The 19,122-nt window shown below is 31.2% G+C and overlaps 1 protein-coding gene across 1 annotated transcript in view; it reads right to left on the reverse strand.

The window, feature by feature from the left end:
• The window catches only part of LOC127702010 (tyrosinase-like protein 1), a 29,152-nt gene extending 21,973 nt beyond the window's left edge, over nt 1–7,179 (reverse strand). The window contains exons 1-2 of the mRNA XM_052205988.1: nt 7,079–7,179; nt 5,148–5,270 (exon numbers count right to left, since the gene is read on the reverse strand). Of these exons, the coding sequence (XP_052061948.1) occupies nt 5,148–5,270; nt 7,079–7,179 (224 nt within the window). The remainder of the gene's footprint in view (nt 1–5,147; nt 5,271–7,078) is intronic.
• Nucleotides 7,180–19,122: the final 11,943 nt, after the last annotated feature.

The raw sequence follows: 19,122 nt of genomic DNA on the forward strand, positions 1-19,122 counted from the left end.
AATTCGCAATGACTTGGGACATTCACATAAAGAATGAGACAGAGTAAAATATGTTTGTAAGCATTCAGCTCTCTCCATAGCATGGCACAGTTGTGTAAAAGCTCGACACAACGACAAACTATAAAAATCAGTTGGAATGATATGACTCACCAGATCGGTACGAAGCACGCTCATAGTAAGGTACTCAGAGTTATTTTAAAGCGAATTACAATAAATCATGTTGTTTAAACCTACAGTATGTACATGCGCCTACAACCGAAGAAGCATGGTTTTATCCCGATTACTAGTATTTATCTATATATTAATACAAAATGTTTCACTATAGTGTTCTTTTATACGTGGAAAGTAAAAATCAAAAGTACATGTATTTGTGATATTTGAACAAAAGATGTTCACTGCGACACACCTCGTGTCTGATGACTTTATTTTACACCACCATCAATCAACCAATATTAAGTAGTGATTTTTACATCGCGATGACCTTGAGGTCATCCCGATGTATTGCTATCGCCTAGATTTCCATTATGTAAATTAGTTTTGGGTTTGTAACCGATCTATAAACATGATAAATACGCGCACATAAACGAGTGCAAAATAACATTCCTTATCGTTTGATATAAATACATCTCTTCAATGAATACTGATAAAAATATTTTTGTTTACAACATAAATTAATAATATGAAAATGTTTTGTAGTTAGATATATATATATAAGCAAGGACGTATATTAGTATATATGTTAGTTATACGTCCTTGATATAAGTAAAAAATCATTGATAATATCAATGCACACGTACCGAAAAATTGTGTTAAAGCATGCGGAAGAATATCTCAAAGAACGTTTTGTGAAAATACCGTCAAGGACCGGTAACTCTGTAATTGATTTTGCGGGAAAATATGAATGCCTACTCGTATCCAATCTTAGAAAAATCGAATTTTTACAGAAAAGTGTCCACCATGCACTTGCATTGCACTATTTTTAGAATAGTAGAATAGAATGATATACAAATGGATTCAAATCATATATATATGTAACTGTTATTTTAATATAATATAAACAACAACTCAGTGTATACTGATTTGTATCACTACAATATAATAGTTATTACGGTGAAGTTGAATTTCCTGTCATTTATTCATCATCCACGCACGAACTTGTCTCAGAAAAAAATAAATCTCTGTACATTAACCTCAGTTTTAGGTAAAGAGATATGTTGTTTTTTTCTGAGACAAGTGCTTTTGACCATCCTCAAGAACTTGTGGTCATCCGATGTTCAGTACTTCAGTACTTTGATTATATTTTGATAGTGCGATGATTATTTTGTTATACATGTAAGACTTTTTGGTGTTTTGTTGTTGTACTTCAATACATTTTATAAATTCTCTCCCAATTTGTAACTTATACCAGTACACTGATGTAACGTTTACAAAACAAATAGCCTGAAAAATCCATGGGTTGAAGAATAAAATTTTAAATAAAACTCGTTACGTGATGTAAGGTAAAGGGCGATAACTGTAAAGTAATTATGAATTCTAAGCCACGAGGCCTGTTACAAGTTGGACAGCTGATTGTAATTGACTCGGGCTTTGAAAAGAACAAGATATTATAATTATAATAAATTATTTATTATGTTCATATCATTCTGTTTAACTGATAAATAAATATACAAATCATAGGATTGTCTTAACTGTCTAAAAAAGTTTTCCTCTTTAGCATCTCTCTCTTTATATTTTACTTCAAAATGATAAAATAGATACTAATTGTAATTTAATGTACATTTGGAATCAATAAGTAATTTAAACAATGCACCATGAATCAGTTTTGAGTTATTTGTTCATATTTGATAAACTACTGACAAGGAGACGACAGGTCAGCTGCAAGTGTGTTGAAATCAGCTGGCACTTGAAAGAAACCTTTCTGTTGGTAACCTTGGAAACTAGGATGGTAAACATATTGCTGGGCTGCTAGTTGTTGATGGTATAGTTGTTGTGTATAAAGTTGTTGCTGGTGTGCATACTGTTGTTGGTATTGATGAGCTGCATATAGTTGTTGAAAGTACTCCGTTGTATAAAGTTGATGGTGCTGGCTGGTAGTGTGAGACTGAGTTGGCAAATTCTGCTGGTAGGCTTGCGACTGGTAGTCAATAGATGGCTGAGTCAAACAATAACTTGGAACAAATGCAGTCGGTAGCTGGTAATGGTAGGATGATGACTGTTGTAGGTCACTTGGAGGTGAATGGTTAGACGTATCGGTAAGACTTGGTGATGGTAACTCGGACTTAACTAGAAGTAACTGTTCGGATGCTTGATGTTGCTGTAGAGCACTAGTAGTGTCCATAATTTTACACAAGGAACGAAGTTGGTCGACTGCGGTTTCTTCAGTAACACCCCATTTGGTAGCAGAGTCTGTAACCAATTTTGTTAGTGGTGAGCTTTGGTGACGTCTTGTAGTTGTCTTTCGGGTCTTAAGTTTAAGCGTCATCTTGTTGAATGTTGGTTAGGTATCATCTGTCAGAAGTGGTCTGGAGTCATCTGCTATCTCAGGAGTGAGAATACGATCTATGCTGAAGTCTGTAGGACGTTTGGTCTGCAGGATGTAGTCAGAAGTAGTAGCTGATGGAGAAGCAGTGTTGTACTTTGTAGGCAACTTCACTTCGGGTACACGAAGATAGTCATATATGGTTGGCGGCCAGTATGAGGATCTTGAGTCTGCTGTGTCTTGTCGGTGAAGAGCGTTGTAAGGTGCTAGGTGAAGATGAACAGCCCATTTGTTGATACGTCCTCGAAGACACTTGAAGAAGCAAGTGCCTGAAGATAGGGTGTGACGAACTGAATCTTTCCAACCCCGGTACGTGCCTCGAAAGAATGGAAACATGCTGACAAGTGAGAGATGGATCTCGGACAATGAAAGTGCTTTATCAGGAGACATCTCGATGGCCATGATGATCATGCCAAGATAGGAATATGGCGGCTTAGGATGGCGCTGGTAGCTAGGTTTTGTAGTAGCAGACGTCTGATTGCTGAAACAATAAAACAAAAAAAATTAAAATAAGAATAAATGTATATAGCTGCATTTTGAATTGGAAAACACGGAAATATTTTTATATATTCGCTTTTGTCTTAAAATGTTAGCAAATCTTTTAAACATTTTTACTACTTCAATCAGGGATGAACATGAGATTGGGTTCATTCGTCAAAATTGTAATGTTACTTTTTTGTCTGCGCAATATTATATTTAATTTCATTCTTGCTATCGTACATGTCTGGTCCATTTTGATGGTAAAAGACTAAAAGTCACCGTACTACTTTCAACAATGAACAAAACCAATACCGTATAACCGTTAGTTATAAATGGCCCCGACATGATCAAATTGTGAAACCATTCAAATTAGAAAACCAACGGGCCTGATATATGACAAGACAGTTAACGAAAAATATGACAGACAGCAACTAACGACAACAATTGAATTACAGGCTGCAGACTTTGGGACAGACTGGCGGGCTCATCCACCCCTCTAGCGTGTGGCAGTGGTGTATACCCCTCCAACTTAAGAACAAACTAATTTAAAAGATGAGTTGAAAATGGCTTTACTCATCACATTGGTACGAAGAACAAAATACATTACCAGAAAGACAAATACAAAAGACACAAAGTACCGATTTATGAGTATTCGCATTTACTTTAAGCTAGTTCAAAACCAATTATAAATAACAAGTAAATAGTTTCTCCTAGATTTTTCATACTACTTTTAACAGTTTAGCAAACTATGTGTAAAAAATATGCTTTCTAATAAAAAATAGTTGAAAGAATGACTTTTCAAATGAACTTTTATCAGGGTCTCAGTAGTTGTACTACTACAACGAAGTAAAGCATGATGTACATGTATAGGTTAATGATGGACATATCAACATATAATTATATAACTATTTGTAATTGCTTAATATTCACATTTGCAATGGTGACAGAACAGAAACTATCGAAAGAGATCCAATGATACGGTTATTTGCATATATTTTAAATAATGTGGTATTTTTCGTGCGATTTTATTGGTCAATGCATTAAAGAATGTTTGGTAAAGTACCGACGACTCATCTTTAATAAGGGGCATTTTTTTTCCGAACAAACATTGCTTTCGACGTTTTTAAAAAAAAACTTTTTTTCACAAGGCAAGAAATTGTTTTCGATTACACTGCAGGTTTTTTTTCATAATTTGCGTTGGAAACAAGCTATTCCCCCCTTCCTTTCTAGAATAATTCATTTTCTTTCAAAAACATTTCAATTAAGAAATTCAGTAAATTAAAAAAATAATAACCTCCCCCCCAAAAAAATAAATAAATAGATGAATGGTCGGTATCTGAATAACATTTTCAATGTTTACTTCATTTTTTAACAATACCTCTGGTTGCGACAATTTCGTTTTATCTATTTATTTAGTTTACACTGAGACGAAAAATTTATTGAAAAGTGCTCGAGTTTCATTTATTAACCAAAAGGTAATAATTATAAATGCATCAGTAAAACGTCTTTAAACATAGTTATACGAAAATGCGTTTTTTTTTATTTGCTTTAATATTCCATATTCGAAAGAGCAAACAAAATAAAGTCTGATGTATCTGCATCATTTTTTTCTATATTACTAAATCTGACCAAAATACTACAAGTAATTCAAAAGGACTGAAATATAAATAAAAATATGGGGTATGATTGTTGATGAGACAACTATCCACCAAAGTACGTAGATGAAAGTTACAACGACTTTCAACAATGAGCAACACCCATGATGTATAGTAATCTATAAAAAGGCATCGACAACATTGAAAGCAAATAAAACAAGAAAACCATCGGCCTGATTTACATTGTAAGTGAAAAAAAAACAATAAAAGAAAAACAATAATTATATTCTGTGACCACCGGCAAGTTGACTCATTGGTGAAACCGAACGGTTATTTTCTCAAGTTTCCATGACAAATCATAGGCCAGATCAATTGTCTAAACTCTTTGCGATGACCCGTATATAGTTTGGGCATGCACTTGTTTGTCGTCAAGACCGTATCATGACATGTTAATCCTTGTTTTGTTTGCTGCCTCACTAATTATGATTACCTCGTATGAATTATTTTACTTATGTAAATCTAGGACAACTTACCTTTTTACACTTTCTATACTTTGGGTAGTTGATACAGTTGTAACAGAGATGTCAGAGGTGTCAGACTGGCTTCCATCAGATACAAAAGACGGGTCTTGATGCTGCAATGCCATAGCCCTTTGACTGTAATGAAGAACAAATAATGAACATTAAGAAGAAGAAGTTAATTGTGTTAAAATTGACATGGTATGAACAGTGTTGAGGATAATTATCACGTTTTTTTCAATATCAAACGTATCTTTAAAAAAGGAATAAAATCAAGCGCGTTTTTGTTGCAAGTTTCAAAGTTCTCATACAATGAATCAAAATATACATTTGTTTGCCTAAACGTGATTTCTCTACATAAGGCTATATATAGCTATTAAACATTTTGATAATTATAAAGCTAGCTAATTAATCAATGTTAGTTAGGATATAAAACAGACATAGAAGAAAAGAGTAAAAAAACATATGAAAAAAGTAATTAAAATGTTGAAAACGAAGTTGCTTCGGATAAAAACAGAAAGGTGGACCTATTTCAATTGTACTAGGATATGTTTCATCCACAGCTGCGAAATCTAAGCGTTTTCTTTTGATTTGAGCTATATCCAGGCCTTTATGATGTCGAACAATATTCAGAAATAATGAATTGTTACAACCTCAAATTACACACATGGAGCTGTGATACTGTCAATTAAATAAAGACTCAGAGACTTTTTGAAAATGCCCCTGCTGTAAAATAAATTCAGGGGAGACTTAATTTGGCCCTACCTCTTTTGCCCTCAGTGTGTATATATATTTTGAAAGTAATTTTTGACTTGCAACATCGTCACTTGGAATTTGTCAATTTTAGGAAATTAAATCTAATTCAAAATTTGAAAGAAATCAGGTGAAAGAGTCATTGTTAAATTCTAATATTATACAGTCAAAGAATGATTACTGTTACAGAGATAATATGCATTTTATATACAGCTTTGTGTAATTAAATACATAGAAAAAAACTACAGGCATGTATTTACTTCTTTCATTAAAATTTATAGAAAATAATAATTAATATGTTATCATTGGGAAAAAAACATTTAGAATACAAAAAGAAGGAAAGGATTTTTTATTTTTTTTTATAAAAACAGAGTATGTTAGATAAAGACTAACAGATAACAGATTACAAAATTTAAAACATAATAGAAATTGGAAAACTGTATAAAGTACTTTGGACATTTTTGTGTATTAATAGGCCATTTCAACGAAAACAAAATCAGACGTTTTAGCGTATAAGTCCAGCTTATTTTAGCGCCAGATATGTTACCCTGTTCTTTTTCTATATTTAGTCTAGATTAGGGTGTAGATTATTCATTACTTCAGTGTCCCGAATGGTTTACAAATTATCGCTAAAATGTCCTGCGCCCGTAAAACCATAAGAACGATCCAAATTAAATATTAAAAAACTAAATGTAAAAGAGAGAATCGAATTCAATTCAAATGGTATTTGATATTGGAAATTGCAAAATCGTCTAGGAATCCGGAAATCTTGTTGTCAACAAAACCTATATTTTCTGACGGGAAATATTCCAAAGTAACTTAAAAATAGTAACACACAAACGTATTTCTAGGATAATCTTCGCCATGTTCACTATAAATCAAGTTTGTAGGTCAAAAAGTTTTAAAAAAATTCTAGGGGAAAAAAAATCACAAACATCCCTCACATGAAAACTTGTATTAATATAAGGACATCTTTTGAACAAGATTATGAATTTGGTATAATTTACAAACAAAAATGAAATGTATTTTATGTTTCAGGACGGGTTAAGTTAAAACTATAAAAGTGTTATTTACAGCGATTTCAACAAAAAAATCGATTCAAAGTCTTCTCTAGAATTGGTATCACTTTGAGTAAATGGAGACAAATGACTTGTATAACATGTACTCTTTATAGATATATAATGTACACATACCTTGGAACTCTGATTAGCTCATCTGTACTACTATTGGATGACTCACTGAAAGGTGACAAAGGCGACAACAAGGACAAGGTTGGAATCTCTTGACGAAGCATTATGTCTGCAAAACAAACGATAAGTCAAATGTTATGAGTGATTGACAGTTTGAGATATATGTTTAGGAACTAAATTCCATTCAACATCGAACATTATCATCTTTGAATCACAGTAATGTACAGTTATAAATGTACAAGACATGTTCATAAAATGAGAACCATTCTATAAGTATATAAAATTATAAGAGATCTCTGCTGGGTTTATATGATTTAAGGTCAAAATAATATGTTTCTTAAATATTTACTGGATAACGAAAAATTAATATCAACTTTTTATAATGACATTAAATAGAGAATATCATATGGCTTTTTCAACTTTTATCACACCTGTATCAACCCGAGACACCAATATAATCACAAGAGCTCTGCTCGAGGGATTATTTTGGTTGAGGGTTGATACGAAAATCATATAAAAAGCTTATAAATGCAAGATATATGCTAATATACTTTAATATATACATGTACATCAAATGCAACTAATCTCTCTTATGTATTTTTCACGAGACATGACGTAATACATATAGGGGTTTGATAAAGCCTTGCAACCGTGACTGATATCGATATTATCACCGATGGTTGATACAGCACGATTGTCATCCAGTGTTCCAGCTAGGATTTCAAAAGGGCAGGGTGTCAATCCTGAAAAAAGGGCATTTAACGCGTGATATGATTATATGAACAGGGCATGTTATAATAAAGATATTAATCAAACATTGTCTTTATTCATTAAATCACTGGCTATATATATACAAGTACAACATGATTAGCCCAGATAAAACTCTATCTGTCTACTTTTTATGGTGAAAAAAAACTTGTCAACCACCTTGTCATACAAGTTTTCAAGGCATTGCTTGTCAAAGTTTAGCTTAATATGCAGTATGTTTTGCAGGGTTTCCTGCTTCATTCTGTTTCTATGGTCTATTTTGAAAATGAAAGTAGCTAAATAATATAATACAAAGACATATACGTTTATGACATCATATTATAATTCGTTGCTAAACATTGCGGTAGGAGGTGATTTTTACACAAAATTACAAATGTTGCATGTGTTTTAAATATTTTAAAAATTCTATGGAAATTTGGATATTAATGTTTACATTTATTATTGCCAACCCTGGATTGAAAAAAAAGAAAATATCTAATGAAGCAACTCAAAAAATCTCTGCAAAATGAATGCCTATTAGAAGTCCAGAATGTTAATTTTACAGTCAGTTAAAGCGACATTTTCACATAAGTAAAATGCTTGTACGCTTGAAACGTTCTTTGAGACAACGTCAAAATCCTCTTTTTTTTGTTGAGAACGTCGTGTAACGCTCAGTGGTACCAATACAAATTGTGTCAAAAATGGCAATTTTTTTATAATTTCGAAAATCCTCTTCCCTAACGAAAATTTAAATCTTTATAAGTTATGTATCACGTTTGAAATAGAAATGCTGCCATTGTTAATTTTCAATATTTTAAGGTAGATCGGGGTCTAAAAATATTTTTTATTGCAAATAGCTGCAAATGATCGATTCTAAATTTTTACAATTATTATTAGCAAATTTGATGCAAAATTAGCTGCAAATGATCGATTCTAAATTTTTACAATTATTATTAGCAAATTTGATGCAAAATTCAATTTGTGAATTTTTTCATTTGAATGAGAGAAAAAATATGATGATGAGTTTATCGTATGCATGTTTACATCTTTTCTCATTTAAAAAGAAAATGTTTTCATTGATAAGAATTTTTAAATCATGATTGTCCTCAAAATAAGTAAGAAAACGAGTACGAGGATTACGTTTGTTTTTTGTTTTTTGTTTTTTTGCTTTGTTTTGTTTTGTTTTGTTTTTTTGCTTCGGAAAACACATTATAAAAGAGAACCATCTTCTCATGTATACGTTGTATTTAACACTCCATCGTTTAGTTTTCTTTTTATTCACATAAAAGGGTCTTTTCCATGTAGCATCCTTACAAAATCTGATAATTTTTCACAACCTTTATTAAATTAAGCTTTAAAAAAAGGTCGGCGATCCATACTTTTTGTTATTTTTTGAAATTATAGCATTTTGGCAAAGTATGGAAAACTTATACCGTTTTATAAAGACCTAAATCTACCTTAACCACTATTTGATTAACAACAGGCCGAAAACCGATTTTTAAAAAGTATACTAATTTTCTTGTGACAAGATGTATATTTTTTTAGTAACTTCTTTCATAAATATACAAGAATCTGAAAGAAATTACTATGGACCAGGAATGTATTTAATTTACTTTTTATACGTTAAATAGTTTTTGTTTCAGTGTTTCCAATTTCAACATATAACTGGGTATCGGTTTACACTACATTTTCTTTGACATTTTAAGATCCTTTTCAAACGGGTTATTTTTGGATTTTCGGTTTCAGTGTTTTTGATTTTGTTTTAACAAGTATAAACAAAATTTCCACCGAACAGATTGGTGGATTGATTATTTGGTGTTTAACTCCACATTAAACACTATTGGCTATCTTGTGGCGGTCAGTTTTTATTGGTGGAGGAAGCCGGGGTGTTCGGAGAGAACCATTTATCCACACAGTAGACATTGTGTGGTTGATTTAGTGGTTAAAAAAGAGGAAATATGGTGTCAATTTATTATACACACAGTATATATTTATCATTATTTGATATTCTCTCCAACTTTTTCTATAAATTGGTTATAAATATTGAACTTCCAGCAAAACAAACGCTTTCAAAGATACGGAAAATAAGAAATTTCGGAAGATGCGGGGTAGACTTTTTTTTCGAAAGGGAACTTAGACTAGGTTAAAATGTACCTAGGAGTGTCTGTAAATTATTACGCTGGAGCCTGCTACATGTTTGTGTGCAATCCATCATATTTGTCGGACAACGCTTACCCTAACACTGAGCACACATTTTTTTTTCTCTCTCTCTTTCCATCTCCAATTAATGTAAAAGACAAGTTTCAATTTAACTTTAATACTCGTTGCATCGCAAGCCTAATATGTAGCTGGCAATTCTGTTGGAGATTCGAGACAACCAACTCCTTTCTGCCACACAATGTAAACCTTCTTTTTCATACACATGTTACTGTGTAGATGATTAAAGATTAGTCTAAACTCTTAGTAAACACCAGCGACACTTATAACAAAAAAATTTACGAGACTGTGATCATATGTTATCTTTTCTCACTTTTTGGCCAAGGAGCACGACTCAGACTCGGAAAGCAACCAATTAAAATACTGGATTTGGTGTTTCTAGCACAAGTTTTATCTTCCGAGTACTGAGTAAAGTTTTATGACCGAGAACACTGGTCTTTATCAAGTATCCGAGTTAAATATTTCGTCATCTTAAATTATTTATACAAACCAGATCTACTTTGATGCATATCAAACAATAAATTTATAAAATGTTTAATATAGATCAGACAATTTCATGAAATTAAATTTTTAATATAGATCAGACAATTTTATGCCAAATATGCAAGAAAATTCATGTACAGTTTAGCGTTATCATGACGTGATCGTCAAATTACAGTTTTGGGGACATGTCATTGGACATCTTAGATCGTTACGTTTTTTCTACCTGCAGTTCAAACAAAAATATATAGCATATCATTTTAGAGGAAATTAAATGTATTTTCCATTCATATCTGTTAAAACTTGCTAAAAATTGCGGATCAAGTAAAATTTCGTTTAATAAACAGCCTCCAATTTATTTTATGTGTTATTTTGTCCATGGGGACATTTTATTGGACACGGGAAAACTGACGATGTTATGAAAGTAAGACCGCAGTTATATAGTGATGGCTTCAGATTGCTTCTTTAGGTCATGTATAAATTTTCTTTTATTATCAACAGCCACTTGCATCTGTTATATCCTGTAATAATGAAGGCAGAAAGTTTTTATAGCTGAGCAGCTGAATGGGACATTTTTTCTCTTCCTAATCTCAACGCTTCTGACAATCTTCTTTCGCTCACAGTTAAAAACGTCTATGACACAATTTTTCGTCAATGGTGTACAATACTGTTGTAAAATTTTATCTCATTTAACCTACTAATTAATCCACACTGTGATTTCAAAGACGCGCACAAAGCAAAATTGTAACAGCGGGACACCCTTAAAATGACTTTATAGGCATCGAAATGAGCAACGTTTTCCTTTACAAAATATACAAAGCACAACATCACCTACTTTATTGATTTCTTTGGTTTATGTCCTTTCGAATGATATACAGAACATGGATATTCATTCTGTAGGAAAAGAGCTTGAATTGGAATAACCCGCTATCTATCGCATTTTTTCAAAGAGACACCAATACCGTGCGCAACGTCATTCCTTTCAAAGTCAAGTAAAATAAAATTAGCACATAAAGGGTATATTTTTTATTACATATTTGAATTGACTAGGTGAAAAATAGCTTGTATGCAAACTTTCGTAAAAAATTTACCGTGGGATCAAAACTGTATTGTATGCCCTTAAGGATTGTTGATCACTATTTAGAAATAGAGTCCAGAGAACAGAGACTATATGCTTCAGTCGTTATTCTTTAGGCAAATAAAGTTTTAGTACATTATAATTCATGAACATTTAGAAATGTTTATTTTACGGAAAAATTATAATTTTTATAGTCGTTTATCTGACAGTGAAAAAACAAAAATATATTGCAATTGGGACCAAGAGATGTCTTTCAATTTTTAGTGCCAGTTTCCGAACACATATACAGTAAATGTAAAGCCTATACAGGCGGAAACCAAGTTGAGATTCATCAAAAGAAATGGAACTCTTTGTTAGAGAAGGTAAAAAAGGTCAAGTTGGTAAATTTGATTTGTTTACATCTGTTTCTATGGGCTTTAAAAGTTTAATGAATGTGCCTAATTTAGGATTTTATGCGTCTTATGTATTTGGTTTTACTTAAATTATGGTACGGAGCTTCGAGATATTTGTAATCTTTTAAATTATAGACAAATTTTCACAAAAATGTCGATTGCGGTAGGTGCAAATACATGTGGATCTTTTTTGTGCATAAGCATAGATTGCGTCGAAAAAATGTCAAAGAAAGATAATAGATTGACCTTTTTAAAGCAATAATTTGCATCTCTGCCCCCGGCGACAGTTTTTTTTTTTTAAAAATCCCAAAAATAGGCAATGATTTTATCGAAAAGAGAAAGTCGAGTACACCTTTTTATGTTCTGTCGTGTTTGTGTTGACTATTCTGTCTTGAAAACGTATAAAAGAAAAATTTTTGATACATCATCTCGCTTCAGATTCTATTATTTTTATATGTTTAGGCTCTACGTTGATAGACATATAACATTATAAATTTACAGTACTACAAAATGAAATATATGGGTCAAGTGAAATACCTTTCTAATAGGTCATAACAACAGAGAAGGTGTATTCGAATAACAAATTTTTACTAAAAGTACTTGACGACAGACTTTTCAAGTGGATCTTGAAAATGCATAACTAAAAAAAAACTTATTTTTTTGTGTGTGCTATCTAGGGTAATTAGTCTTCAATCTCTGAAATTTTTTAGTCTGCCCTTCCACGAAATATTTAATTAGAATTTTTTTAAATAATTTTGAACTTTCGAAAATTCCCCCTGACAACCGATCAGACAATAGTTTTAAGTTAACGAAATGCATAAAAGTACATTAATTGATGCTCAGTAGCTAGTGGATACATTTGTCTTTTAAAACACAACTGGCATATAAGGATCGTAATGATCCTATGTGGATAAATTTATCGGTTTTCAAGAGCTAAAATGACAGCGCGTCATCACTACAATGATTCACAATGGCTTCTATTTTTACGGTTATGAAAATTAAGTGTCGTAATGGGGAGATAATTTTGACGAAGTAAATTCCTGAATGTATAGTTCATTAAAAATTAGGATCATTATATTTAATAATTTATTTCTACTCATAGTCTGTAAGCCTTCAAATAAATGATTGTTTTTGTAACATTTGATTTAGTTCATATGAATATAAATGGTGTAATAATTAAAATAAATATTAAATCATATATATTATAAATATACGTGTACTACTAAACGAGTCGTTACATTTATAATCACTATAATAAAGCAATATCAGAAACATATTATAAGTTTCTGTCAATATGTTCTTATTTTGTATACTATGTATTATTATTTCATTCATTGTTCCAATGTCTATACAGTGGTTTTAAAGAATTGTCTTGTCAGAAATTATTATTAGAAAACTTTCTCCGTCCGAATTAATAGTTTGGAAAGTCAAAGATTTGAAAAAAAAACGCAAAGAAGTAACCAGTTATGAAGAGGTTTAAAAGTCGAGTCTACAAAAAAATGCCGGGTGAACCGCACTTTATTTATGGACACTAACTAAACTTTACAAAAAAGATATATATCTCCGTATTGTTTTCCCTAATAAAATCGATTTAAACACAGTAATAGCTCTTAGGACAAATATTGGGAATAGGAATAAAAAGTTCAAATAAATATGTTCAAAGTATATAAAAATATTCTCAATAGCTCAAGATTACCCTCCAATAAAACTAACCAACATCTGCACTGAGTGTAAGAGGCATATTTATTTGCCCTATTCATGAAAAATTTGTATCATTTTGTTTTAAAAGATAAAAGTGTATTACTCATCTTTATTTCATTTGGTAAACTATTCCATATTTGAGAACCAGAATATATAAAAGTTTTCTTCAAAAAATTTGTTTTTGGCTTCGGAAGTTTTAATATTTTTTTATCAGCTGAACGTAAATTATAATTTTGATTTAACTAATGGGATTATCTTCTTGAAATAAAGATTATTTATTTAACATAATCAAGGAGGTTATATGAGACCATATAATCTCCTTGAGATAATATATAAACATTAACAAATAATATAATGCAGTACTTACATATATCTCTTTCAGTCTTTAGAATTGGAATGATCACACCTCTGGAGGATTTTGTTTATATGGTCAATCTCCGTGTCATCAACCATGGGGAATCCACACCTTTCAGTATTTTACAGCCAAACCGCCGGGAATTTCGTGTCAGGTACAGGATATTGTATTGTATATTTGTGTATTAGGAAAGTAAGGTCCCAGTAATTAAGGGTTTCATTATACAGGTGTGACAGGTGAAGGTGAAAGGATTTTTGTAAATGATAATGGAAATGAATTGAATATTTAGAAAAACAAACGATCGCTGAAAATTTATCTTTTTCAGACACAAATTTTCTGTTTTTTTTGTGTTTCTTGCTTTACCTATTATTTTGGGATTCATTGCTATTCATTATTTGTTTATCTTTTCAATAATAATAATAATAATAATAATAATAATAATAATAATAATGATAATAATAATAATAATAATAATAATAATAATAATAATAATAATAATAATAATAATAAACGCACTAATGATGACCCAGAGGCATTTCATAAGAACTACACATCCATTTATGTGTGTTTTATGGACAATATCGACAAATTTTCAAACCTCTTCTTACATTAAATTGCACAACGCATATGCAACACTAGTAAGAAGAAGACATATCTCAGAAAAGATAACATTTGCCATTGAAAAATACCAGAATTATACAAGAGGAGTATAGATCATGTTTTTGCCTTAAATTAAAAATTTCACCCTTTAATATAATTGTGTTGTCCGTCAGTGTGTACAAAATTTTATGTTTTGTTGAATACTTTAAAAAAAAGTTTATTTAAGGATGTTCGCTACTTTATTAGTATTCAATTTTATAAAGAGATCCAAACGATTCCTCGTAGTATAGTATCAGTATAGGTAAAACACACATCATCATCATTATCATCATCATCCTAATCTCTGTCGTTCTTTCCTCATTCCCTCTCCTTTTTTCAGTATAGTTTAGTAATATTTATGTTGTTTATATTATATGATGCATGCTCATGTTCAATTTGTATTGTTATATATATTGCATTGTGGAGAAGACTTTTTAAGTATGTTTTACTTGTGTTTGATCCTTTTTTGCTTTGAGCAAATAAAATATGTTTAAACTAAGCTTGTTTTTGAGATATAAGCCACTGAAAATTTGGCGGGAAATGATTCTCTCTATATTTTTCATACTTTTAACATTGTCCGTTTTACTCTTTCAAAAACTATGAAAACATAACACGGATTTTATAAGATTTTCAAATATGGCTTCTAAAACTATATGAAATTAAATTATGAAAAGAAAAGTAGGGGTTAGTAGACAAAATTATTTAATGGAAAAACATGGATAAAACCAGAGGATTCCGAAAATCTGGCAAAAATTAAAAAACAAGAGGAGCGAACATCCTTAACCACTTTAAATGATTTTTAATTCAGTCACTTTTAGTCGTTCTAAAATGCTGGCCCAACACTGGCCAACCTGTGACTAATACATTAAAGGGACTATATTCAACAATAACTAAATTTTTCAGTGTCCTGGAGTTACGAATTTACTTGTAAATTTTGATCTACAGTACAAAATATTATTCTGTAAATTATGTTTCAAAGAAGATTTATGGTTAAATATGATGTAATTTTTTCAAAGAAAAGGTGAAAAATAGAATCTGTGTAGAAAAAGAATGGAAGTGGCGCAAAAGGACGCATTTTTAGCGTAAACGGACTTCTATCCGATATCATAGTTTGATATTCAAAAAATGATATCATTTTTGAATATTGTAAAAAATAGGGAATACATTCCTCAACGGCATGCCATATTCTTATGTTTCGTTTACATATAAAGGACAAGCACATAATATGCTCAAAGCGAATATAAAAACCTTTATTTGAAATTATTCTTCTGATCGAAAGTCTTATTTAATTTCAATTTATAAAAAATAACTGAAATACGCAAAACAAGGGCTCGCTTTTGTGTCGGAGGTTAACGTATTTAATGATCCGATTCGGTTTCGACCAATTTATTGTAGTTTCAGTTAAAAATTGTCCTTTTTTCGGCTGGCGATTTTTCTGAGAATGAACCACAATGTTTGTCTTGTATTTTAAAGGCCTTCAGGGATTTTTATAGTTTAACTTTGCAAATTCCGTAATACATCAGAATAAAAATATCCGCCACAACGGGATAGTTTTTAAACGATGACATTTACCCCCAAATAATAATTTTTAAAAATACAATAAATATCTTATGTGAAAATAGAAAATTCTTCTATTTTTAGCAGCAGATTCTTTAATCATGGGCATCGCTGAATTAATTACCTTTACTTTTTCTCACTTTAATCCTTAGAACATTCCCCCGTAACGTTAAACCGAATAATTCAGTCCCTCCCTGTGATCGACTCTCCCACTCGTAGAGTAGTGGAATATAACGACTGAATTATTCGGGTTATCGTAACGTCACATTTTATTTACTATTCTTTTAGAAGCGAGTTAAAATTTTCGTATTTTGTCAATCTGATTAGATGCTGCTCAGTTATTTTGGTGTGTTGTTTAAAGGTTAAAAAAAAACAAAAATCAGTTCTTGATCCATTGCTTACAAAGCAAAAAGGTTCCTTTACATTATTTATTTTGACACTCGAAATGATTTGTATTTTTATCGAATTTTATATCGAACACACAAATTCTCAATAAAGAAAGTTTTAAATGTCTTATAATCGTCTTCGTTTTAACCACGTAATGCCTGTAAGTGCTTCTTTGAAAACTTTACTAAGCTGAAATCGGTGATCCACCTTATAAAATAAGAAGAAAGAGTCCGACTAAAGATGCAGAACGATACTGTTTTTATTCTAACTCTAAAATTGTTAAACAAAAACCCTTTTCAAGTTGTCATAAATATTTGTATTTCAGATAGTAATCGGAAGTTGAACGGTATTCGATTTTTTTTATCATTAAATAACCAATTTATTTCTGAATTTTTCTGAATTAATTATTATTTTACATCTATCATTAAAAAGTATAATATGAAAATAGCATTATGCATTGTATACAGGTCTCACTATAACTTCCTAAACACAACAATTTTAATTGCTGTATAAGGGAGCTGCCATTTGATTTTTATGGTAGGGGGGGGGGGGGGGGGGGGCTAGGATGAAAAATTTTGTCCTGCATATTTTTTTAAGTTGTAATCTCTGTCTTGCCTTTTTATTTTTCACTCTATTCGGTCCTGCCTTTTTTTTTTAGTTTATCCTGACTTTTTTTTACATAAATTGTCATCCTGACTTTTTTTTTGCAAAGTGTCTCAACCTGCTTTTTTTTTAACTCAAAACTCCTGTCCTGCCTATTTTTTTCAAATTTCATCCAAGCCCCCCCCCCCCCCCCCCCCCCTAAAAATCAAATGGTAGCTCCCTAAACACCATGAACATCTATTGTTTGACACTTGTTGGATAAACGTGAGTTGGATTTTTCAAATGTTGGAGAAGCGTGAACAAACCGTTTAGACGATAAATTGTATGCAAGCAATTCATTTTTTATTTCTTCTAAAAATTCATTTAAAGTACTAATCCATCTCAACAAATTCTCCAAACGTGAATAGTGGCTGGCGTCCTTCTAAAGACATTAAATAAGAAAAATTCATGGTAATCTTAATACTAAAATTAAGATTTAAAGGGAACGGATTTACTTCAATTTCAATTCTTTATTACTTTGAACAATACAGTTCATCAGTATAGTATGCATAAATATACAATTTACAAGTTAACAAACACGTATATACACATCAGAAATATCAGTCACATATTATACAGTTTGTAAGATTCAGACTACATATAATATAAATATGTCTTAAATATTGTTTCTGCACTTAAATGCATAGAGTAAGTACTTTCCAAGATTACAAAGTTCCATAGTGTTTTCAACATAAAGTAATTGTACTAATTTATAAGTTGAAGGTCTAGTCCAATAATATTTCTTGATAAAGTTTAACACTCCTATGGTTAATTTCTTTGTTCTCGCTGGTTATGTTCCTTATGGAGTGTATATTTTTTAGCTGATTCGATACGCGCGTCTTTGATTTCATATAATTCGACGTAAAATTATCATTGCTTGTAACTTTTATAGCAAGTATATATTTAACACAAATAGGGAAATCTTGCGTACATTTTTATTACAAATACAGAGATTTATTGTTGAACTATGGATTTCACACGCAGGAATTTAATAAAACATGATCATGCATATCCAGCTTTTTACAGTAATTTTATGTATCCTTTTTAGAAGTTAATGAATTGGCGTTCATTTTGTTTTTGCTCAATATATTGGTTGATAAATGTTGTTGCTTAATTATGGCGTCTAGTATTTTTTTAGATGAACATCAATTCGACAACTGTATTGTTGAAGCAATACTAATTATCACATGTATAAAATAAAATTGAGAATGGAAGCGAGGAATAAGTCAACCCGACCAAAGAGCAGAAAACAGACAAAGGCCAACAATGGGTCTTTAACACAGCGAGAAAATCCCGCACCCGGAGGCGGGCTTAAACTGACACCTAAACAGAAATGTGTACCTGTGTAACTGTTCAGTGAAAATGGACGTCAAACTAACCTCCGAAACATATAAATGAACCAAAATTAAAAAAAACATACAAGACTAACAAAGGCCAGAAGTTCCTGACTTGGGACAGGCGCAAAATGATTAATGGGGTAAGCATGTTTTGTGAGATTTCAACCCTCACCCTATGTTTGTCTTTTTTGTTTTCTGCATTGAAATTTAGTACCATTTGTTCTGTGTATTGCGCACGATCATGCCTTTCTGAAAAGTTAATGATTTTGTTGTATAAAATTTACTCTGAAGTACAGCCACTGATATTAGAGTGAACGTCGACATTATTTTATATAAGCATGTAAAAATACGTTGAGCATACTTTCCGTTACTGTGAGCATTCTTTCTAACTTATTTGTATTTCTTATGATTCAATTAAAATTACCATTAATACAGAGAAAGTGCTTTTCATCGAGGAACCACTCATTATATATCATATAAAGGCAAATGGAAATGAAATAAAAGGTAGATTCAAT

The sequence above is a fragment of the Mytilus californianus genome, unplaced genomic scaffold, assembly GCF_021869535.1.
Source record: "Mytilus californianus isolate M0D057914Y unplaced genomic scaffold, xbMytCali1.0.p SCAF_5, whole genome shotgun sequence".
In the NCBI taxonomy this organism is placed as follows: Eukaryota; Metazoa; Mollusca; class Bivalvia; order Mytilida; family Mytilidae; genus Mytilus; species Mytilus californianus.